This window comes from Bacillus rossius, chromosome 6 (assembly GCF_032445375.1).
Source record: "Bacillus rossius redtenbacheri isolate Brsri chromosome 6, Brsri_v3, whole genome shotgun sequence".
Classification (NCBI taxonomy): Eukaryota; Metazoa; Arthropoda; class Insecta; order Phasmatodea; family Bacillidae; genus Bacillus; species Bacillus rossius.
In genome coordinates this window covers 13,213,158-13,239,052 of record NC_086334.1, presented here as the reverse complement: position 1 = coordinate 13,239,052, position 25,895 = coordinate 13,213,158, and the positions used below count along the sequence as shown (strand labels likewise).

General features: G+C 42.0%; 1 protein-coding gene across 4 annotated transcripts in view; it reads left to right on the top strand.

Moving 5' to 3' along the window:
- LOC134532655 (uncharacterized) overlaps positions 1-25,895 on the top strand; it is a 542,884-nt gene that overhangs the window by 237,459 nt on the left and 279,530 nt on the right. For all 4 annotated transcript variants that reach the window (XM_063369314.1, XM_063369313.1, XM_063369312.1 and 1 more), the window contains exon 3: positions 5,669-5,888. In XM_063369314.1, coding sequence (XP_063225384.1) covers positions 5,669-5,888 — 220 coding nt within the window. The remainder of the gene's footprint in view (positions 1-5,668; positions 5,889-25,895) is intronic.

The window sequence follows — 25,895 nt, the reverse complement described above, 5'->3', positions numbered from 1 at the left end:
GGCAGTAGTTAAGCCTGCAGTTATGTCCAAGCCAGGTCGTACAAAGGTGGTGACCGGCATGGGTCTGGCCAATACCCACGGCTTCATCACCGCCGAAGTAGGTTTCAAGGGCAACTTGAAAACATACGTGGCAGAAAACACAACAAGTACTGCCAAGGACATATGCGCATATCTCAACTCCATCAAGGCAAAAATAATAAGCCAGCTCATGGAGGAGATTGAAGAGAATGGACCGCTGAAATTTAACATAATGCTGGAGTGTGACTACGAGAAACCTGTGGATGCCAGCGAAGACAAGAGGGCCTTCAAAACCATGAATGCCTCCCTCTACGCAGTTCACGAGGTGGAGGAAGCAGTTGCCGAGTCCATCTCCAAGATCTGCAAGGAGGAGGAAGATTACATGGGTAAGGGGTCCGGATGGACTTTATCGGCCGTTAAGAGACTACAGTTGAGAATCAACAAGCTTGATCCACTCCGTGCCAGCTCCTACATCGACCTACCTACTTCCATCGAAACAAAACATGCAGTGATCAATCCACAAAACCTGGATGATCACATGTGCTTCAAGTGGGCGATCCTGGTAAAGTATGTGGAAGGGCGGAATCCTGAACGTGTCAACCAGCGGTACCATGACTTGGAAGAGAAATTCAACTTCACGAACATCGAGTTTCCTACTCCAATCAAGCAAATACCGCTGTTTGAAAAACAGAACCCCGGAGTCTCTATCAACATCTACAGTATCGACGAAAATCTGAATGTTGTTCCTGCACGAGTCGCTCCTGAAGAGAAAGAACATCATTTCGATCTACTGCTCTTGGTCAATGACGATTCGTCCCATTTCACATACATTAAAAAATTTTCTGCCCTGGTTCGGTCCCAACTCACTACACACACTGAGGCTATTCATGTTTGCAAAAGATGCTTCAAGCATTATGATGATCAGGATAGGGTTAGTGGGCTCACTGGTCTTCAGTGTTTGGAAAAACACAGTGTGCTCTGCAAACAGCATGCTGCTGTTAGGATTGAGATGCCACAGCTTGATGAAAATGGCCAGCCACCTGTTCTGAAGTTCAAAAACTTCCATCACAGTGATAAGATGCCCATCGTGGTATATTGCGACTTTGAAGCTATTCTGGAGAAAATCCATACGTGTCACCCGAATCCTGATGAGCCATACACGCTGCAGTACCAAAAGCATAAAGCATACAGCTACTGCATTTATGTGAAAGCAGATAACTCCGTCATTCCAGCACACCTCACTTCTTCACTTCCTTCACAGCCTGAAGTGTATCGTGGTTGTGACGCAGAAGACAAATTCATATCCCGCATTGTGGAGATTGGACATGACGTACAGAAAATATTTTCTACGTCTGTTCCTATGACTCCGCTCACACATTCGCAGAACACTGCTTTTCTGCAAGCAAGGTGTTGTTGCTACTGTAAAGGAAAGTTCGGAGGGGTCGCAAAGAAAGTTCGTGATCATAATCACTTCACCGGTGAATTTATTGGACCTGCATGTAATGACTGCAACCTTCTCAGGCGCAGACCGAAAAAGATGATTGTGTTCTTCCACAACCTGGCGTACGATCAGAACTTCATTATCAGGAAGTTGGGGTACGACACTAAAGACATCTTCATCATTCCTAATTCGGAAGAGAAGCTGATAACTTTTTCCAAAAAGTTACATGATAAGTTCAGCATTCAGTTTGTTGATACGTTCCGTTTCATGAGTCGGGGTCTTGCTTCGCTCGCTGAGTTCTTGCCTGCAGACAAGTTTGTCAGTACTGCTGAGTTTTTCGCTCCTGATGACTTGGAGTTGGTTACTCGCAAGGGAGTCTTCCCCTACGACTTCGTTGATTCTTTTGCTCGACTAGACGATACGAGTCTTCCACCTATCGATGATTTCTTTAATATTCTGACTGATTCTGGGATTTCAGAGACGGAGTATGCTCATGCAGTGAAAGTCTGGGACAAGTTTCAGTGTGCTACTTTGGGGGAGTATGCTGACTTGTACCTGAAGACGGATGTTCTGATCCTAGCAGATGTATTCGAGAATTTCCGTTCCATATGTTTGGAGACATATAGTTTAGATCCATCTCACTACATTTCTTGTCCTGGGTTCGCTTTCGACGCGATGCTTCGAACCACAGGTGTACAGCTAGAGCTACTCACAGATTATGACATGTATATGTTTGTGGAGGCTGGTATTCGTGGTGGTGTAGCGCAAAGCATCAAACGTCATTGTGTTGCGAATAATTCATATGTGCCTGAGACATATGATGCTTCCAAGCCATCCATATTCCTAGAGTATATTGATGCAAATAATTTGTACGGGTGGGCGATGTCTCTACCGCTTCCAATTCGTCATTTCAAATGGTCGGATACATCCGTTGATGTTATGTCTATTCCGGAAAATTCACCTACTGGATACATAATTGAGTGTGACGTGGAGTACCCTCCCGAGCTCCACGAAAGTCACAAAGACCTGCCATTTCTCCCCGTGAATCAATGTCCTCCCGGCTCAAAACAATCAAAGCTGATGACAACGCTGGAAAATAAAGAGCACTACATCGTCCACTATAAAAACCTCCAGCAAGCCGTATCGCATGGACTAAAAATCATAAGAATACATAAAGTTCTTCAGTTTGAGCAGTCGGCATGGTTGGAGCCCTATATTCGACTGAACACCAACAAGCGTAAAGCAGCAGCAAACGAATTCGAGAAGGAGTTCTTCAAGTTGGCTGTGAACTCCACCTTCGGAAAATTGATGGAGAACAAGAGACGAAGGCTCAAAATGGAGTTGGTGTGTTCTGAGAAGAGGTTCAAGAAGTTGGTGTGCCGCCCATCCTTCAAGGATCGCACAATGTACGAGCCGAATTTGTCTCTAGTCCACCTGAACCATGAAACGATAATATTTGACAAGCCGATCTATGCCGGACTGGCCGTACTTGACCTATCAAAGATTCTAATGTATGACTTCCACTACAATACCATGAAGCCTAAATACTCTGAAAATATTCATCTGGCGTACATGGATACAGACAGTTTCGTGTATGAGATCCAGACACAGGACTTCTACCATGACCTCCAAGCCGACCCTATACTGATGGAGAAGTTCGACACCAGCTGCTACCCTTCCGGCCACCCTTGCTTCTCCCCCACCAACAAGAAAGTTGTTGGCAAATTCAAAGATGAATGTGGGGTAGAAGTGATGGAGGAGTTTGTAAGCTTACGAGCCAAACTCTACGCCTACAGGTGTGGTGGTAAGAGCGAGAAAAAGGCCAAGGGCATCCAGCGGTGCGTGGTCAAAAACCGCATCATATTCAGCGACTACCTGGTTGCCCTGCAAGAACACCGCACAAGGAGGGCGGGTGTAAGAGCCATTCGCTCCCGGCAGCACATACTATACAGCGAATATAGCAATAAGCTGGCCATCACGTGGGAGGACGACAAACGGCTGATCTGCGAAGATGGTATCCGCACGGTCCCCCACGGATATGTTGGCAATGACCTGTAAAATAATCTGTTGTATAGTTTTTCTGCTGTATTTATTTTCTGTTTTGTCGTTTTATTTTTTTGTATATATTTTCCATTTTGGTGTATAGTTACAGTTTAGCAGTATAGTTTTCTGTTTTTGCTGTTATATCTATTTTGTTGTAAATTTTCCATTTGTTGCATGGTTTCCCTTTGCTGTATAGTTCTGTTTTTCTTGTACGTTTTTCTCTTCATGAGATTTTATTTTTAATAAATACAATTTTACCCATATATTGTTTTACTATTTTAATATAAAACATGAATTCTCCTATTATTTTATTTAAAATTGGTTTCGGAAAAGTGAAATGATATTATACGCAAACATTAAAAAATATCTGCTTCCATGCAGCTTTTAAACATGTGTACGCAAACATGAGAAGAGAATATTACTTGTAAGTTAGGAGACTGAAAAATTTCTGGTCCGCTAAGATGGAGTGATAATTTTTTTTTTAATTATCATTACTTTAACTAACGCATCCACAACGATAGTATTGATAACATATATTTTAGTTAAAACCTATAAATGATAAGACTTTAAGAAAAAATTATGGTTACAACAACAAAATGACTGTGGATTTTGTAAATTTCGGTCTATAAGGTTCATAATAATGTTGGTAGAGAATTGAAACTCGACCTTATATACACTAACATACTTTAGAAACCTAAACCCGATGACGACATCCATCAGATGAAATCAAGATGGCGGTCTCCACTAAATAAGATGGCTGCCTCCAGCAGACAACGATGGTATATATATTTTTATTTTGATAATAAATTTATTTTAAAGAATGTGGTGTAACGAAAAAATGTAACAGGGGTTAGTGGGGTGTTCGATGACGATGTCATTGTAACAGTGGAGGGGGGGGGCTAGTTGGTGTACTCGTAATGTAGAGGAGTGGGGTGTTCGATGCGCAGGTTTTTTATTAAAATTTTATTAAGTAATATATTTTTAAATTTTATTTAATTTTTTTATAAATTTTAAAATTGATTTCATTAAAATCGTATAATAAATAAAGATTTTCAAAATGGCGGACGAAACTCAAATTGGCGGAATGTTCTAGTAAACAAAATGGCAGATAAAAACAAAATGGCCGCCGGAAGTGATGTAATCCAAGATGGCCGCCGGGGTCAAAGGTCAAGGTCGAATCCAAGATGGCCGCCGGAAGTGACGTAATCCAAGATGGTGGCCGTGGCTCCCCGGCGCCCGACCCCCAACCCCCCTGCACCAGGACATACTATATATACCTACTTACATAATTTATTTTTTATAAAAAAATATTGTCAGAGAACAAATTTGTAAAAACACATTTAACATAAATCTGCTGGTGCTATATCCACACAAAATCATTAATTTAAACACCAGGAGAAACGTGAATGTTACACTTAAATGCCGCAGCAGTATTAAGAATATTTCGCACATGTACTCAAACATAAGTAATGAAGTGATTATATTCACTATTATTATAGTGTCTCTCCTTGGTATCGGACCTGATTTTGATTTTACACGAAGATCGAATTTAAAAAGTGCTCACATTACCACGATTGGACTAAATGCATCGTGCGCAACATATGGGTTGTATCACAGAAATCATTTTTTTAATATAACTACGAAACTAAATATATAATTGGAGGGGACGAAATTGTAGACTTTTATTATTGGGGGGGGGGGGGCGTGTTTTCAACATCATATTTAAAACTGTTGAAGGTTTTTACTTTGACTACGTTTGAGGTACTTCTGTCACCTAGTTATTTGATGGGGATGAAATGAGATTTTAACTTTAATATAATTTTAATCGGTACATAAATAGTAGTTAAATGTCAACTCCAATCGGAGTGTTCCGAGTTTTAAACTACGAATGCACCAGAATGAAAACTTGCCAAACTACAAATAAAATAAATTACTGATTCAGCAAGTATGTATGCACAACTTCCTTAGCACTCTTCGCAGCTGCGAAGCGTTATTATGTCTCCCCCCCCCCCCCCCCGGTTGCGACGCCCATGTTGCAGTACGTGTACTTTGACTTGATATAAAACTGCAAGGTTTTGGCCTCGCATGCCACGAACGACCCTTGGTGAGGGGGTAGGGAGAGGAGGGAGCCAGTCTGACGGAGCGGAGGCGGCGGTGTGGTTGCAGGCAGATCCACCCGCTGTGCGACGACAAGGCGCAGGTGCTGGCCTACGAGGCGACGGCCGAGGCGCCGCCCCCGCCCGCCGAGCCCGCCCCCGCGCCGCCGCCCTACCTGCTGGCGCCCAACATCTGCGTCGAGGGCGGCCGCATCGAGTTCGTGAAGGCGCCGCCGGGCGGCAGCACCGTGACGCTCGGGCCGGCTGTCGAGAAGGGCGACGCCGCGAAGGTAGGTGGCGTCGGCGTCCCTGCAAGCGGTTCCCGCACCCGCCGCTAGGATGCGCCAGCGCTCCGCTCTGCATTTACACGCGTTTCCTCCACACACACACGATTTCGTATTTAGAAAATAACGAAAGAAAATTCATTTTCTTTTTTTTAATTATGCATCAGATGAAACATTTCAAAATTAATAATTCTCCATATTAGTTTTAATCTTTATAAATCAAAAAGCCTTTCAATTTATATTGTCACACTTTGAGTCTCCAGATAAAAAAAAAATACAATTCTAGTTAACTGAAGTTGAATTATATATATATTTTTACGATTATTTTCAACATCATATTTAAAACTGTTGAAGGTTTTTACTTTGACTACGTTTGAGGTACTTCTGTCACCTAGTTATTTGATGGGGATGAAATGAGATTTTAACTTTAATATAATTTTAATCGGTACATAAATAGTAGTTAAATGTCAACTCCAATCGGAGTGTTCCGAGTTTTAAACTACGAATGCACCAGAATGAAAACTTGCCAAACTACAAATAAAATAAATTACTGATTCAGCAAGTATGTATGCACAACTTCCTTAGCACTCTTCGCAGCTGCGAAGCGTTATTGTTTCCGAGATGCTGATATATTAAAAATATATATATATATATATATTTACTTGTCTCAATCACACTTAATTTTTATTATCGAAATAAGCTTATGACACAAAATGTTTATATTTACGATGTTAAAACCAGTATGGTGAATTTGTAATTTGTTAAATGCCTTATTTTATGAGGGTTTGTTTTTTTACATTTTATTTAGAGCTTATTTTCTTAAATGTGTTGGCAACTTAAGGTACTGCTATAAAATGATAAAAACGAATTTATAAGCAAGTTTATACCGTGGCTTTCACGTCGGGTTTGATGTACCTACCACACAAAATAATGGCCTAGAGGTCGATTTCGGCAAGTTTTTAACGATAAAATTAGTTTACCCTGGTGAAAGCGTTTAATTTTATTTTCTCTGCGAAATGTTAACTCAACTAACGCATCATAAAGCCAACCCTATTCCCGTTTCTGCGGAAAACGTATTTCCCTAAACAAATCATTTAATGTGTAGGTTTTGGCTTATATTTCCAAGGTAAAATTACGTCGTAGCTAGTCTGTTTAAAAAAAAAAAAAAAAAAAGTTCCAGCCACCCGTTTGCGTAGCGAAAACGTTGTCGAAGATCGTTTACCAAATTAAGAAAGTACAGTCAACATTATTCCCAACTTGTTTTCTCTTTAGCCGACAGTCAGTTATTCTACACATGATAAGCCATTTTAGTGTATTCATTGGCCAATACCGAGTTAGAGACTTTTATCTTTTCGACACATGATTGTATGACAAATTTTCTCTCTCTTTTTTTTTTTACTAGCTTAGGGCCGTACAATATTACTAACTCTTGTTTATTACCGGTTCAGGGTTACCCAAGGCGTGTTTATTTATATTCCAACCTTAGAGTAAAGAAGACGCATATGTGCTTCAAATATACTTTGCTACCGAATAAACCAGCGAAATCTTTGTGACTTTATTTATAGAGGCTTCACAGTAAAATCCGTAGCCTCTTGCAGCCGTGCGTAAATGTCATCTGGTACGTGGTTATCGAATATTTTAAGTCTTCAGAACTGCCTACAGAACAAGGATGCGCGCTCTCCCGACTTTTCGGCCTGCCTTTTGCCTTTTGGCCAATCTCAGCGCCAAAATGCCTCGACGCCTTAATCATCTTCGCCGCTTGCGAAATGAGGCACGGCGCACCCAGTGTAGCCAACATCGGTGGAGCGATATTGCCCCAGCAGCAGCTGTCTCTTAAGAGCGGCCCAACCACTCAGCGGGTAGCCCATACCCCTGCCCCCCCCCCCTCCCTATCACCCCCACCAGAGCCCTCGATGAAGGAGGACGTATTGATTGCCCCGCACAGATTCAGCACGGCGCGACGACGAAACGCTCGCAGCGCCCTGGCGGCAATTTTAAGAAGCTTCTCGAACGCGCGCGCGGTGGTGTGGCCCCCCCGGACAACGCTTTATTGCCCGTTCAAAATATTACTTACGTGAGCGACATGCTGATGGCGCCTGGGGAGCACTTGGACCTCGCTCGTGCATCGCCGGTTCGACGGCGCCGTCTCCGGGGCTGTGGAATATTTCATGAGCCGGCGATGAGTCGGGAATACGCTGGAGAGGAAGACTCCTCCAGCTCTGGATTGGGTCTAAGGAATGAGCAAGTTCACTTTTGGAGTCAGGACAGTCCTCCGCTATTCAAAAACCTAATTACAAATTTGTAATTTTTTTTTATTTATTTCCTACAATTTTTCTCAAAGTCTGTGCATTTTATGCGCTTCGGGTAGTTTCGGAATCTTCATGATGCATTGCGTGCGCTGGTAAAATATTCCAGATACAAATACAATTCAAAGCGGACCACGAGTCCAAGTGCCCAACCCCCGCATGGTAGACTCTTTTCTACTCTGTCCAACACTTCATCCAGACCATCCTCTGTCTCCTGTAAATTCCTACACGTAATGCATGCCAATTTGCATCCCGCATGAATGTGCCCAGGGTTTTCCCTGTGTCTATGCAGGTTTTACCTGGGCCCAACCTATCTCTAGTTATACTCTAGATTTAAGAGTGATGGGAGTTAGTCATGGCGCCAATCGTTGCCATGGCTGGCCAATCCCCTCCTAGCACATGATGCATGCGACCCTCTCCCTGCATGGCTAATCCCAGCATGACTAGGCGTATAGGCTTCGGCCTGAGACGCACCTAGGTCCCTCCCTAACCCGGATACACTTAGTTTTAGTTAGGTTAGAAAAAAAAATCGTGTGAACTGTAGGCTTCCATGCGCTCTGTGGCCGAGTGCTCGGCGACAGCTCCGGAGATAAACATCGCTAGGCTCTGGGTGGAGGAGGATTATGGGGGGGGGGGGGTTATGATTCGAAACCACAGCGACGGAACACGTAACGAGTTGGGGGCACCGGAAGGTCGAGAAAGGGTTGTTCGCTGATGGTGGGAACCGAGGGGGTGGTTGGGAAGGGGAGTGGGGAGAGAATTAATTATAATCTGTTGCGAGAGAAGTGTCGGCTGTTAATTAAAGGCCGGTCGCTCGGGTGGCAAAGTGGATTAAAGGCCATCGCGGAGAGTCCACGGGAATTGGCCGGAAAAGTGAGCCGGGGGGGGGGGGGAGGGGGCGGTGCTAACCCGGCCAGATGACTGTGATTCACGCACTTTGAATGACGTGGGTTATATGGCTCACTTGCGTGGGCGTGCGATTGGAATCTTTTTGTCGATAGCAGTCGAGAACATAATTCCTTTTAGATGTTATTTTTGTAACTATTTTCTTTTCTTTGAAAGCGACTTGCACGAACGAATTCTGTTCGTGTTAGAACGCACTGGGGGGAAAAAATATTTTTGCCTAAAGGAATATACTAATAACTAATTTATTTGTCTGAATACGGCTGTACCCTCATTCGGTTTGAGAGAAAATTTGGTAGAAATTTTTTTCTCTTTTTTTAAAAGTTAAACGTTTTAATTCAACGTCCACTGAAGTTTTTTTTTCTTTCGTATTGTTCATTTTATGTGTAGCTACCCATTTTAAGTTAGTTTTATTTTCAAGTGACTGAAAGTTGTTTAATATTCATGATTAGTTAAGACGATAGTCGAAACAATGCATTCCCCCCCTCTTCACACGTAACAGCTGTTTCTCATAGTACCTAATTAATAAACATTTGGCTGCGACCCAGAATTATAACCCACAGGTTCTATATTTCCGAAAACATTGTGTACATTGAGATTGGACTGGCTACAAATGGAAGTTGAATTTTTTTTTTTTAAAGATTTAGTGTATTTAATGAGTAAAAATTTTATTTTTAAAATTGTAAACTATTTGAGCGATTTTTATGTCTGTGAATCGATATAATAATCGATTGTTGAAATTATTCGATTCGACCCGTCGCGAGGGAAGCCTTCTTTTCACAGACGAGAGAGCCAAAACCCGAAGTTCCCCGACGTTCAATTATTTTTCCGTATCTTTAATGTAGCTATCCTAACCAAATCAACCGTCCACAATGTTTTAAAGTATTTGTAATGTAGCTAACCTAACCTAATTGACCATTAGAATCCTTTTTATCAACACCGCCATATTTATTTACAATGAACCAAAAAAAAAAAACCGAAGATGCACGATCGGACGTTTGGCTTCCCCGTCGCTACCGCCAGCCGGAATCGAGCGCCGGGGGCGGGAATGCGCGCGCACGGCCGGGGCAGATGTTGGTTCCGCCGCCGACCGACAGATGTCGGGAGAGGTCCTCGCGACGACGTGCGAGCGGGGCTGCTGACACACATCTGGTGGTCGCAACCCCCACCCCCCACCAGCAGCATCGATTGGTTCCGCCGAGGCTTCGCGCGTGTCCTATCTCCCCTCCTCACCCCTCCTTCACCCACCAGAACCATTCTAATTCATCGCCGCCCCTCGGGATTGTTTGTCGCGCGCAGTGTGGCCGGCGACCCCGCCGACCGCAGCGCTCCGAGCGGACGTCTTCCCGGACGACTTCGACGTCGACGTCGACGTAGCCACGAGGTACGCCCCGTCTCCGCGCGATGTAGCAGCTGTTCCGCTGTCCAATCATGGGGGAGAAACTCTAATTACCGAGACTGAGACCTAGTTTTTTTGAAGTAGTTATGGGCCCCGTCCGCTAGACAGGGCCGGCGCGTCCGTGCAGGCGAACTAGGCAACCGCCTAGGGCGCCAAGTAGCTGGGGGCGGCGCAGCACGACACATAACACCTCATATAATATATGTTTAACGATTATTGAAACTAGATGAAAATGGATTTTTGTAACAGTTTGGAATGTTTATATTGATATAAGTAATTATTTAAAGTCCACAGTGACCTGTTTATGATTTGTAATAAGTAAAAAAGTAAAAAAAAAACACAAGCCTGCTTACATTTGATTGTTGACAAAATCTTAGACTTACGTATGTATTTTGAGGCAAGGGAAATTTTTTTGTGTCTGGCCCCGGGGGGGGGGGGGGACATTAAGGTTTTTAGCCTAGGGCGCCAATTTACCTTGCATCGGCCCTGCCGCTAGATAGTAGTTTTCATAATATTTTGCTGACATAACTACATTAATTTATTAGGAGAAGTAATGTATAAGCTATTATCAGGCAAACAAACCAGTGAAAATTCACTCTATTTAGGCAGCCACTAATTTTGTGGTGTGTAAATACAATGAGTTTTTGCACATCCTACTCCTTTATTTATTACATGACGGTTTATTATTATTACAAAAACAGCATTAAGTATTTTCGCATCGCTTAAATTAGTTTTGCGCCGTCAAGGAGATAACTTAATACAACAGAAAAAAAAACGTATTAACTAAAAAAAAAACTTTGTATGAGAACCTCTATTCCGATTTTTTATTTGCTGGTAGTTATGGGCCCGCCCAACAGATAGCGACACATGTCGCTTGAAACATGGTTTCAGTTTCCACTGTAAGAGTCGCACTTCTTTATTTCTCTCCTTGTTCTGTGTGTCCAATGAAGGTGCACATACGCACTACACTGCCATTTTTGCCTCCCTCCCTCCCTCCCTCCCTCCCCCCCATCACATGTCATGTCGCTGTTGACTCACGTGATAAAAACATTCTTGTCTTTACGTCGCCGGTATACCTTGTCACGTGCCCTTTGCTGCCCCCCCCCCCCCAACTTTTTTTTAAAATTCGTTCTTCTTTCAGCCAGTTGCATTATAAAAGGACCACAATGTTGAACTATACACATTCGTTAAGTGCATCTTCGGCTTTTTTCGGCTGTCGGGTGTAGAACCCTCGCCAAGGGCGAATCCTGATTGGGAAGGGGGGAGGGGTGGCAAGGGGAAGAATCTGCCCCTCATTCCGAAGTGATAAAATGTGATAACTCGCAATAGGCGTTTTGAGCGTTCATTTTTCATCGCAGCAAGTCACTGATTATTGTTCGCTGCCTGATACTTTAAAAAAAAATTAATAAATCTCTATTTTGGCCATGTAAAAAAAATTTTATTACGTAATTTAGGATTAATAAACACAGTGTTAGCTTTAACACCAGATGGTACACAGAGGTGGTGAATTAAAAAGTTAATGCGATACTCGAAATTTTCGAGAGTGTATGAAATCTAATGGAATATCTTCAGAAAAGTCCTAGTGCACCAACCTCCACAGAAATCATGTGCGCTCATCGCGTAACGGAACAACGCTTCGCGGGTTAGCAGTTCTCTTATATTCTTGCGGGGAACGGGTCACCGCAGTTCTCGGTCTGCACTTAACCCGCACCCTATCTTGCTTCGCCCGACAAACTTTGTTCCGTTGGCCGCCGCCAAGTTAAATTGCGTTTCCGCCGCACGCGCTAATATTACATTCTGAGATTAATATTTACAGTGCAGACACCATTAATAACAGGAGGGGGAAAAAAATCCCGAAACTTTCAAGAGCGGTAATTAATTTTTTTTCTAACGAATACTGTTTGTGTTACTCTACTTAAATGTCCCTAGCCCTTTTCAAACTTTTCCCCATGTCGACACCACACAGACCATTTCGTGTAGGTTTAGCATTAAAGTTCAGCTGATGTGTTTTTCATTTTTTTTTTTAAATCTTTTGTTATCAGAAGGAAACTATTTTCCTTGTACTGAAGGACCCAAATTTGATATGAGGTTTTGATAGAGTTATCACTGTAACATTAAATATAATTTAATTTGAATCGATTCACGGCTGTGCTATAGCAAGTTGGTGTCAGGAAAAATAAAACTTTTAAAAATTAAAAAAAAAGTATGTTAGCATGTAGTTTTTACTGTGCTTTGTAACGAGATTAATGATCTCGTATTGTGGATTTTGAAAATGTTCTCTTTAGTTCTTTATCCAGGCGATTAAAAAACGCGTATCCGAGTTATGTTTATGCAACCTAGGCTGGCTTGCACAGTCGTGACATGAAGCGAAGTAAAGTTTGCCATGTATCTTTAGATTTTGTCTTTTCGAATACTTGGAACGATGCAGTAGTTTCCAACAATGTTATTAGTTCTATTATTGTGTTGTAAATATGGTGTGTGTGTAGACAATGTACTGTCGTCTTTATTTATTTTTTAGTACTCTGGCACTATAATTTCGTTTTCATGAGATTTTGATGCTTGCATTGAACGTATAATATCGTTTAAAAAAAACTTAATCTCGTTTCAATTTTTGCAAGTCAAATTTTTACCACTATTATTTATATAAAATGTATTTGAAAAACCATTTTTCTGTCGCTTTGTTCTCACACGCTTGCGAATTTTGAAATTGTGAGATATTTCTGAGTAGGTACCTGTGTACGTTTTGATACGACCACGCGCTGTCCTCTGTTTTAAGGCGTAGGTACTTCCATGTTTCCACTTGCTGCAGCTTCTGCATTTGAGTGAACGATAAATATAATACAAGCGGGTACACCAGGAATATCACACACAGAAACAATTAACGAAAACTTTGGGACGTTATTAGTGCCTGCATGTCTAAAGAGTAGTTTTTTGTAGATTTGTGCGCGAGGTATAGACTTATTTTTCCATTCAAACGATAGTTTGCTTTAAAAGAACGGTTGTGATTCGTGTGTTCTATGTGTGCACCATTTTTAAGAAGAAAAAAAAAGAAGCTAACCTTTCTGTACACAGTAAAAAAAATTGTCCAGGGATCTTAGTAAATTTATTTCTTTCTTCGTGAATTGACGCGTATTAGGTTCATTTACTTCTCCATGAAGCCCCAAGAATAATGTTAGTATACAACCAAAACATTCAAAAAATGCTTTAATTAATATAAAAAATACACTTGTTTCTTCCACGCGTGTTTACCGGAAAACAGAACTCGGAAGTTCAAGTACGGCGTAGTTTATAAAAAAAATAGTTACTGAAATTACGAAGATCTTTTTAGTTTCTTTGAGGTGAGATCTTCGTTGAAAATTCTGTAAATTTACTGTTATTTCTAACAGTGTCGTGACGGCTATAATATCGGCGTGTCTTTTTTTTATCTTGGTAATTATGGAAGGTTTCCGCTCGTGATGCGATTTGATTTTGCTTTTGAAATCTCTCTTTCCCCCCCCCCCCCCCCTATCCACGGTCAATTTTTCTGTGGAAAGTTCTGAATTTTAATAAACTGCAGGGGGGAAAAGGGAGAGCAAGGCGCCCAGCCGTGTGTGAAAACGGGGGTGTGTTGAGGAGATCTGCCCTGAAAGGGAAGAGGCCGTCTCACGGAGGGTGGGAGATGCTGGGAGATGCTGGCGGTCCAGGGAGCATGACAGACAGGCGCGCCAGTTCGCATCTAGGCCCCGCCGGAGCTCAAAGGGCCCCGAAGCGAAGGAGGGAGGAAGGGACCTTGAATCTCATCCATCCACCCTTCTCGGAGAAAAACGAATATGGAGATCCGAATTTGCCGGCTCTTCCAACCCCTGATTTATACCTTGATTTACGCTTCTTTAGCGTTGCACAAAGGCTTTCATATTTGCACACCATGCCGTCGTCTTCTATTCGCGCGGTTACCATGTTCAAAAAAGGGTTTGTGCGACTTATTTGCAAGATACAAACCGAAAGAAAAAACGTATCCTGTTGTAGAAAATTTTACAGGAATATTAGTTTCAACCATCGTACTAGATCGCAAGTGTTCCATAACAGATTGCAATTTTTCGTATGTTAGTTTTCTTTTTTTATTCCAGAAAACGTAAAACCAGACCTCCCTAAAGATGCTGGAGTGTTTTTTTTTTAATTTATTAATAAGATATTTTTTATATGCTGGTAGCTGTACCTCTAGCCATTTAAATGGCTTCAAATTAGCAGTTGGATGACAGTAAATAAGTACTGTAGATTGAAATTTTTTGTAAGTTAACCCTTTCTTTCGATAAGCAAATTGTCTCTTTTACGAACTGTTTGGTAGTTTGCAACGTTATCGTTAAGTTTAAGTTTTCCTACTATAAATAATGCTAATAAAAATGTGTTAAAAAAAGATATCGCCTCGTTCGTAATTCTTTATAGAACCTAAAATTTTTAATATATTTGACGCCATCTTGTTTCAACACAACCTAAACTTTAAGTTCTTTCAAGCTGCTCTCGTGTTATAGAGGGAGAGAAAAAGTACAACTTTTTAAAGTCTAATCATTAGCTTATACACACAAAATGTTTCATACAAATAGGTCCAGTAGTTTTTGCGTGATGTTCGACCAAACAGACCACAGTTTTATAACAGTATCGATAAAACAACAGAAAACGGTATAAAGTTCTTATCGCCACCTCCTTGTTTCTAGAGTTTTTAACCGCAACTACTAAACCTTACATAAAAATGCTAGTAACTGATGTGGTTCCCGTGTTTGTAAGTACCTACATCGATATGCGGGAGCGTTTTCACTTAGAGCGCTGTAAGTAGAGGTATTATTAAAGTCTTATACGGAATTAAAATAACCCGTATTTTCCGAGGCACTGTTTGTTTAACAGCGAATCTTTCCTTTAAAAAAAAAACTCGTTTCGTAACTGAACGGTCTTAGAATATTAACAGCCTGTTCTCCTGTCCTGCGCTTCTACGCACTTCGCTTCGACGTGCGTTAAATAAAACAATTTAGAGAGAATCCTATTATGTATATAACTCTCCGGATACATTTACGTCATTATGTGTTATTATTTAGTTAAACTTGGTAAGTAAATAGATTTCGTGTGGACTGTATATTTTCCTGCTATCGTGGCCATGAACTGGTAGCTTAAAAAAATGTCCAAAAAATTGGTTGTCTGTAAAGTCGGTTTACGGACAATAGTTTAACGTGACAACGTCATAACAAAACATTGATGAAATGATTGCATACTTTTACGAATAAAATTTAATCATTTTTATTTTGATAATAAAATAATAAATAGGTAGGTACTTGAAATTATACTAGTAATCAGATTTTTATTTAAAATGCAAGAATAATTAACATTTATTGCCGAAATTGTTATTGTAATAAGCAATGAAAACCACATTAACTTTTCACTTCACTTTATAAACAGTCGACGAAACAGTTCACGTGTAGATGACTTGTAATTAATTTTAAAAACTGGTGTTTAGCTATAAAGTTTAAATATAATTATGAACAATTTTTCATACAAATAAAGTGTAATCAAATATCTATCATAAACTATATGAATCACCGTAATTTTTTAGTCAATTGTAACACAACCTATTATTACTGCACTCGCCGACTACGTAACGGAACAATGAGCGGAACGGGAAACCTTTTCGTGCGTGCAGCCGGCGTTCATCGATTTATTAGACGTTGTCACGTCTTAAGTTGGAATGATGGCCTTAGCTGCGATAATGTAGAGCATTTACCCACGAAGGCCCCGTGATGTCCGCATACTAACGACGACGACAAAATGGCTGTGTTCGAAAGTGCGGCGGTCGGCTCGGGTGTCACGTGACCGGCGCTTGCGAGCGAATCAGCGGCTGAGTGTCCAGCGCCCCAACTTCATCTCGGTCCGAAACATCATAGACAGGGTTCCCGGCGATCAGTCAGGGTGCTGGGGGTCGAACTCGCGACCCCCCACCCCGCGTGTTCGCGCGCACTGCCCCCCGAAGAGGCGTCATCAAGGGGCCCGCCTAGCCAGGGCTGCATCTGTGTCGGCGAGGCGGGATGATAAGCGCGAAGCCCGCTCGCTGGTGCTTCTAGCGCGGTGTCTTCCGAACAGGCGACCGTAATATTACATGGCGGAGAAATGAATATGAAGGTGTACTGCAAGTCCCTTAAGGGGCCCGCCTCGTCAGGGGTGTATGTGTGTTAGTGAGGCGGGATGATAAGTGCGACGCTCGATGGTATTTCTAGCGCGGTATCGCCTCTAAGCGCAACGCTCTGAATTGACGCGCAGTATTCTCGTCGTCACAGGATAACTGTGAAATTTTAGCGGTGACCGCAACATTATATGGCCGATAAATGAAGATAAAGGTGTAATGCAAGTCCCTTAAATCTGTACTGGTTGTTTTACGCCTAAACATTACTCTGAAAACATGCGTTTTAGCCATTTTAACTCTTCTAGAAATACAGCTTAAAAACTTGATCCAAAATTAAAAGTGCTTTTCGGGCCTCAGCGAACTCTTAAATGCTTTTCGTAAACATACCCCACTCGGATATCTTGAGTAGTTTTGAAATCGCGTTGTTTTTCCTGAAGCTCTGCGCACCGTCTGTGTGACCAGGTAGGCGGAACCCTTAAATACTTTCAAGAACCTCTACCCGTTGTTTTAATGCCTAGAAACAGTTTAAAAAACTTAATCCGGAAACAAAACTTAACTATCGTCCCTCTGGCGAATTCTTAAAACGCTTTTCGTAACCAGACCCCCCACTCGGATGTGTTTGAGTATTTTTCAAATCGCCGTGTTTTTTCCCTGAAGCTCCGCGCCCGGTGGGCGGGGCCATATATATCCGGAGCGCCGTGTGTCTTACCGTTTCATGTTTTATTCAGCCGGCGTTCCCCGGTAATTGACCGACCTGTTCCCTCGCGCGAGCCGGCTGCAGGGCGCGGAGGGAGGGGGGGGGGGACACCGAGATGCCTGTCAAAAATAACAACTGTTTCGAGAACTGACGGGTTCATGCCGGGAGGGTTCGCGAGAGGCTCGGCTCAGCCTGCCACCCAGGGATTTATTTTGGTCAATTAAATGTATTTGGGGTGAAATATTTTGAAAATATATGACTATATACACAAAATTGTTCCTTGGTACCCAGCCATTTGCGTGGATCCCGGGCCCCTCACTGAGGGGGCCCCGCTTGCGCTTGTAAAATCGCGGCTGTGAAACGTCAAAACTATGCTTCATGGAAAAGTTTTCAGTGTGTTTTCAAAGGTTTCTGCTAATTCCGTGAATGCAGGCCAAAAAAAAATGTGGGCAGTGTACTACTTGCGAGCTCCCTATTTCGGAGATGACTTTGTGTCGGTTGAAACCCACGCGCAAAATTCCAGTTCCCTTTCCCTGCGTGTACCAGTACGCAGCTGTGAGAAACCGTAATGCAAGCATGCTGTGTTGGTCTGTGCCGTCATCGTTCTGTTGTCCAGAATATCTGTTCAGTTTCATCGCTGGGTTCGCCTGTTTCTGTGTGTTGTCCAAGGTTAATTATTTGTATTTTCTGTTCTTATTTAAATTGTTTTGTCAGCCCACTAGATGCGTAATAATCCCTTCCATGTAATTCTCTCAGCAGTTTGTGCATTTAACATTTGTCATTGGCTGATTTTTGTTTATTTTTTCTGTATGTTTTGTGTATTCATCTTTGTGTCAATTGTTGCAGCTTTTTCTATGACATACAGTGGAAACCAGTAATAGTGTTTGTCCATAAATATGTTTTAAGTCAATTTTTTCCCCTTCAAGAATCATTCAACGAACGTACATAATGCAATTATTCAGGCAAACATCTTGAATAACAAATCAGATAACATGTGAAATATATCTGTCGCAAAAGTTAACAGAACAAAAAGTACCCACAGAATCTTTTTTTTTTTTTTAATTTTTACAAAAGATTCCTTTGGAAACCAGTTTCCAAGAAATAGTTAGTAATAGTACAAGAAGGATATTGTAACTTGGTACAACACATGACTATGGTTATTGTTGCATGTATAAAATACGTTTTTCGAGATAATACTGAGGATTTCTTACGAAAATTGTCGCATAATTATATATTTGAATTTATGTTTGATTCAATAATATTTTTTTCAAACCACGGAAAAGGACAATCGAATTTTCAATAATCTGACTTAATTTTGTTTTATTGTGTTTATTAATGTGCGCAGTCAATACTGGGAAGATATTCAAGGAACGGTTTACAAATAACTAAACAATGGAGGTACTGGGATAACTTTAAGCATAGAAATCCGGGTAAGAATCCGAACCCAGTATTTTGTAGTAATGGGAGTTATTTTCATGTAAATGTACAAAAAATTTGCAAATGTATATGTAATTTTTTCGAGTCTTTCTGGTCCATTTACAAAAAAAAAACTACAGCGTAGTTAGCTAAAGCACTGGTGGGATTGGCGATGAAAGGTAACACGTGACCCGGACTGCAGTGAAGTCACGTGGTAAACGACGGCGTCGGGACGCCGTGGCGTCACGTGGCGTCGCGACAGCCGACATCCTTCCTGTGCGGCCTGGGAGTCGTCTCGTTAGCGGTCCTCCCCTCCCCTCCCCCCCGTAAATCAGTCGCGCGCTGACTGTGACTCATTAGTAGGCGGAACTTTTATGTCCGGGGGAAGATTTTGAAAACTCCCGGAAGTTTCGGGTTATTCGGCCCGGCGTTGGAGAAGAAGTGAAAACAGTATTTTGTGCTAGGAGGAAGGAGGGAGTTCGCCCCTCTCTCTCTCTCCCCCCCCCCTTCGTCCACACAATCCGAAAAAACTCGAGAGAGAATGGTTTGACTTTAACGACGAGGAAGTTGTTGTGGCGGGCGGCGGATGTCTCCATCGGGACAGCCCGCGGCGCGACGGTGCCTGGCACCAGCCAAGCCCCTGCGCCACCTCACGTCGACCTTCATCGAGGGCGGGTATCGACTCTGAGGTATCGATTCCTTCTCTCGATACATTTTTTTTTAAGTTCTTCCCCCCCCCCCCCGCGGACTCCGTCTTGTCTTCGGTCATATTTTCTGTCCGATGCACGGGAACGAAGGACGGCGAGGAAGATAGGATCTACCATCGCGGGTCCTGGAAGCGCCTCGTAGCGTGTCTGGGTGAGAGTCACTGAAATAGCGAGCCGTTTGTCAGTTGTGAGGTTTTTTTTTTTTTTTTTTTGCTAGACCCTAAGCCACGACCAGTTGCAAAACACCCACGGCATTATCACTCAGTTACATACCTTGTAAAACCTTTCTAGGGCATAGCAATAGAGTTTAATTTTTTTAAAAACTTGCTGTAACCCTTCTTCCTCCTTAATTGGAAGAGGGGTTGCGTCCCCGACTCACTCTGGGCGCAAAGGAAAAAAATAAATATTAAAACCAGGCATAAAAAGCTAAACAATATAAATTCCCCACACCACTGCCCAGGGGTCAGGCCAAAAAAATTCAAAGGATATAATAGTAGAGTAACCATTAAACAAACAAGAGGCAAGACTTTGGACGTATGTTATTAAAAAATAGAAATTTGCAAAAATAATTTTTACTATACATAACCATACAAGCTTAGTTACAAAAGCTGACGTTAATAATGGCAGCATCTTATCCCCATTTGCGATACTAACAATAACCTTTAAAAAATCGTAAAAATATAAATACTGATAACAACAAGTATAAAAATATATAAGGGCGTGAGGCGTGGCCACTATAAAATATCAAAATATACTGACTGCCCTAATACCAAAAATCAAACAAGACAATCAATATAATATATAAATATATAAAAAAATTTACAATAATAAAACTGAAGTACAAAAAATTTATTTAAATAAAGTTCTTAAACTCTCAATCAACGGTTTAGTCTTTCTTCAGATGTTCGTTGCTAAAGACTTGCCAAAAAAACAAAGTTAATATCCTAGGCGTGCGCTGGCTTCCTGACCTTCCTCACCAACTCCAGAGTCTAATGCCACGCCGGGCCATAGGTACGAATTCACAAAGGCGTGAACGATGACCAAAAAAAAATTATCTTATTTTTTTTTTTTTAAGGGAAATGTAGCAAAAACTCTTCACGTAACATAACCATGTTACCACAGAAGTATTTATCATCAGCTTCAAACAAAGTCTTACTTCTTTATTAACTTGCCAATGATTTTATAAAAACGTAGAATGGCCGCACCAACCAACATCAGGCTGCGCATGTAGTCCAATACCGATCGCATACTTTTAATAATACTGCACAAGCTGATATATTAGCTAAAGCCAACTTTAAGTATGCAAATTCCGAAGACAAAGTCTCAAAAACAAATTGCAAAATGTTCGTTTCTTCCAAACTTATACTTTTATGGCAACTACAGGCAATCGGGCGACCTTTTTTAAGAAAATCCCACACTGGAACAACGTGTGAAAACAAATGGGCCTCTTCACCAAACTGGCTAATAAAAGTTCCGTCCAAATAAAATTTAGTATGGGAAAATACACAGTTCACTAGGTTTGCCAAAAACCACTGCAGTACCACGAGGGTAAAAATCAAAATTGCGGCCTCTCTTTACCTTGATAAGTTCAGTATCACAGGGCAATCCATTGCCCTGTCACCCAGCGTGGAGCCTCCAGCCCAATACTCTTCGTGGCCCGTTGCCGTCCGGCACACCAGTCCGCGCCGTCACATGGCTCTGTCCTCGACGGTCGCTCGGCACACTCTCACCCGGCCCCAGCTGATTTTTTCTCCCCGGCAAGCCGAATGTCTGACGTCATCAGCCAACCGCCGGGCGCTCACCAAGTGGTATTTACGTGAAACACAATCGATATTCTTAAACTCATAATCGATAGCTACCAAACTGCGTATAACTAATTAACAGAAACAAATATAATTAAAAAAATTTACAGATAAATTAACATTAATTAAAAAAGGCGTAAAAATACGTGAAATAAAAACCATATAAAACTAGAGACCAGCAACAAAAATAAATTACAAGTAAAAATGTGGCCCTGCCGGCCACATTGCTTTTAAAACGCAAAATGCAAAACATCAGCACTAATAAATAGACTGGCATCGAAATAGTACTAGACTCGTTTTTAAGTAATTATAGCTCTGTTTAAAAACAAAATCTTCGTCAGTTATTGAATTGTCTGTGGTCAAACTATTTAAAGTAACCACTGAGAACATACTGGATATTTTAAAGCCCTATTGACTACGATATATCAGAAATTCGTAAGAATAATAAAACAAGAATAGTGTATTTAGACTGTGGCTCTAATTATGATTACCATGTTAGATTACACTGACTTGTGAGGACCCATACATTTAGCGTGTACTTAAAAATTTTCGCTGACTATTTTGTACATAATTTTTTTATGTCTGAAGGAAGCGGAAAAGAGTAGGTTCGTCACGGAAACGAGCATTCGCAATTGCATGCTTGCGGAAACGGATGCGTACGGACGATCCAGACAATGTCCTCTTCCGTTTGCGTTACTACGTGTGACCAATATAAGCTTGTGGTAGCCATGTTCACTTACGTTTTAAATAGATATAAAATTGCTTATGTGTATACGACCAGTGTTCTAACATTATCTTTGGTGTGTGTTTTATTATGTAGACCTTGTTATGTTCACGATTCTAAAAAAAAAAAAAAAAAAGTTACATTAAAATTTCTCAACAGTGATATTTCAGAATTTTTTTTTTTTTATAATTTTCGTAACTATCATTGGCTCTGTAAGTGTGCGCACATTTTGTGCTGCGTTTCTGCGTTTGCCAACAAACCATAATTTTCACACACGCACGCAGAAGATGTTACGATTGTGTTGTTCACAAAAATTGTCAAAAAACTGTAGTGCAACGTTTCCGCGCACTGTGTAAATCGACGGACGATTAGCGAAACGTAATATACCTTGTAGTAGTAGTTCCGAGATCTGTATCGTTTATTTATTTATTTTTTTTTTTGTCATCGTGGAACATGCTGTAAACCTTTTCCCGTCGAATTGACGGCGATTTCGTGGAAAGTTGTCGGCGTCGACGAGTACGGACTGGCGCTGCATGCAGGGTGCGATGACGTCGTCATATTGCTCGGTCCCGCGACTTTGGGGGGGGGGGGGGGGAGCTATGTTTCTTCTCGGACCTGCTAAAGCCGCGTGGCACGAGGGGTGGGGGTTGGGGGTGGGGGTGGCGGACGATATGTTCTCCCCCTCCCCACCCCCTCGGCCCCTAGGGCGGGATGGCGGCGCCTCGGGAGTGTTTCATCCGGGAGTCGGCGGCCATTCCGCGGCGACTCGTACCCCGGCATATTACCCGGCTCTCCCGGGCGCCCGGGTTTTCATTTGGAGGGTTGTTCGGTCCAGGAGCCAGCAGGGGGGAGGGGGTGGTTCTCCGGCTTCTCGCCGTTTCCAGAATTGGGACGCGTAAGGACCCCGGATTAAGGCGCCCGTCGCTCCGGCTGTCATTACGCCGGATTAATTTAAAACATCGTCGTCGTCGTCGTCGCCCTTAGGTAAAAGGGGTCTAAGCGGGTAGGGGAGGGGGAGAAGTGGAAAAGGGGCAGAAGGAGGGGTGGGAGGGAGATAAGCAGTTCTCGGCGTGGCCGCGGGTTGCCATGGCGACACGGCCCGCGGCCGCCCTCAGGTGTCGGGAGGGTGGGCGGGAGGTGGCCGGCCGCAAGCAAGGGTGGCCGTCTGGAGACCTTCTCCCGATCGGACACCTCCGACACGCCGGTGTACCAGTCCACAGGGAAATTTATGGATGAATGTGTACACTGAAAGAAATGTTTGTATATTTTACAAGGAAAATCCTTGGAAACCCTGTTGCCAAGGATATTACTTGTAAAACTACAAGGCAGAGCTTTGTACCATGTGCGATTTTGCAAGGCTCTTCCTTGTTGTTTTGCAAGAAATATCCTTGGCAACAGGGTTTCCAAGAATTTCCCTTGTAAAAGTACAATTTTTTTTTTAGAGTGTAAATGAATGAATGAGGTTCTCTACCTGATGGTTCAGTCTTCGGTGCTTCTGACTGATGCGGCAAGGATTCCGGGATTGATTAGGGAAACCTTCTTTTCACAGACGAGAGAGCCAAAACCCGAAGTTCCCCGAAGTTCCCCGAAGTTCATGTTTTTTTTCCCGTATCTTTAATGTAGCTATCCTAACCAAATCAACCGTCCACAATGTTTTAAAGTATATATAATGTAGCTAACCTAACCTAATTGTCCATTAGTATAATTTTATTAACACCGCCATATTTATTTACAATGAAAAAAAAAAAACGAATATGCACGATCGGGCGTTTGGCTCTCTCGCCTGTGAAAAGTTGGCTTCCCGGATTGATTACCGAGTGGTTCAAGTTTTTAAAAAAATTTTAAAACTGTGGTAATTTTCCTTTTCAGATCCAGGTCTGGGTATCCGTACTGAAGAAGGAATTGTGAAACCGTCGCGTAGTAGTCTTTCCTGGCCGGTCCGTTCACTCATCATAATCATCATCATCACCAACGAATTAGGGTCACGTGCCGTCGACATCGTGGTCATTAAAGCCACTGCTGGCCGACGAGAAATACAACTGAGCACTGACGGAATGGTTGCGTGAGGGGAAACGGGAGTATCCCGAGAAAAAAAAAAAACCTCTGGCTCGCGGCAACGTCCGCCACGTTTTCCAAGTGCGAAAAAGAAAAAGACCTTCACTCCCGCTGGAAGTGGCGCTCGGATGTCGCGCGCATGGTTTCAAAAAACTTGCGCATTCAATTACTGTGGCGGGTGAACCATGTCTCCGTGGGAAGAGCCAATGATTTGAAAAAAATAAATTTCCACACGCGTGTACAAAAAAAAATACAAATTTTACAATTGTATTGACACACACAAACATATTGTAGTTGGAATTTCAGGTGTCGTAACAGTTCACCTTTCAACACCTTGCATTACCTAAAATAACATAATAACTTCACCTATATATACTTCTATTTTTTTCAGAACCTTGTGGAGAGGAAGGGGAGAATATACACCCCTAACCTCCCTCTGCCCAGATGTCCGCCAATGCACAGGATTTATAAACGAATAGTCCACTGTGAAAAAAAAAGACACATAGGGACAGTGCCAAGACTTTATTTTCCAATTAATTATGACGACCTGTACATATATGGTCGGCCCACATGACGTACCTGCTAATGAAAGCCAGAGATTGTTGACAGGCCTGGCATATCATTACAAGTCCATTAAAAGATGCTTTATCGGAGTAGGTATACATTTAAACTGTCAAGTGTGTGTTTGGATGACAGATAGTAAAGTATCGTGGTCCTATAATATTATTGGCAGTGTCATGAAAGCTTGTTCGTGATTTAGTTCACAAAATTTCTATTTATGTCTTTTGCAGGTTTTTTTTTAATTTACCATTTCGCCAGATTTTATTTTAGATTGCATTTGATAAAACATCGAAGCTATCGACAAGTTACAAAATTAAAATGACAAAATCGCCCTTTGTTGACGTTCTTAAGGGGCTCGCCTTGTAAGTGGTGTATTTTTGTTAGTGAGGCGTGATGATAAGCGCGACTCTGGCTGGTGCTTCTAGTGCGGTGTCGCCTCTAAGCGCAAGGCTGTGGACTGACGCGCAGTCTTCTCGTCGTGCATCGGGCAGCTGTGAGATTTGGGGAAGCCTTCATTTCACAGACGAGAGAGCCACACCCGAAGTTCCATGAAGTTCATGCTCGCTTTTCTTTCCGTTCTATCTCATTGTATAAACCGGTGTGGCATTAAATTTTGCGGTCGATTAGGATAGGTTATCTACATTATAAATACTTTAAAACATTGTGGATAGTTGGGTATATTAGTTAAGTATAGCTACATTAAAAATGCTGTAAAATCATTTTATGGTTTCTTAGCAAATAACTTTTTAACATGTAGCTATCCAGGGCTAGGAAAACGTTTTCATGATTTCACAGTATCTTTAATGTAGCTATCCTAACCAAATCAACCGTCCACAATGTTTTAAAGTATTTATAATTTAGCTAACCTAACCTTTTACAATGAACAAAAAAAAACTAAGATGCACGATCGGGCGTTTGGCACTCTCGTCTGTGAAAAGAAGGCTTCCCGTGAGATTTGGGTAGTATCCATGTCATCATAAGGTTTAGTGCAATCCCTTAAGTGCTTTCATGAATCTGAACTGAATGTTTCATGCCTAAAAGTGATTCTAAAATACGCGGTTTAGCCAATTTCACTCTTCTAAAAATACATTTTAAAATCGCAACACGGGAACAGAATTAATTACTCTTTCGCCCTCAGCGTAAACGTAAATGCTATTCGTAAGCAGACATCTCTTTGATATCTTGAACGGTTTTCAAATCGCGTGATTTTTTTTCTTATGATCTGCACACCGTATGTCTGTCCAGGTAGGCAGGGGTCTTACAATAAATTGTAATTATTTGAGTCAGTTACTTAATAATTA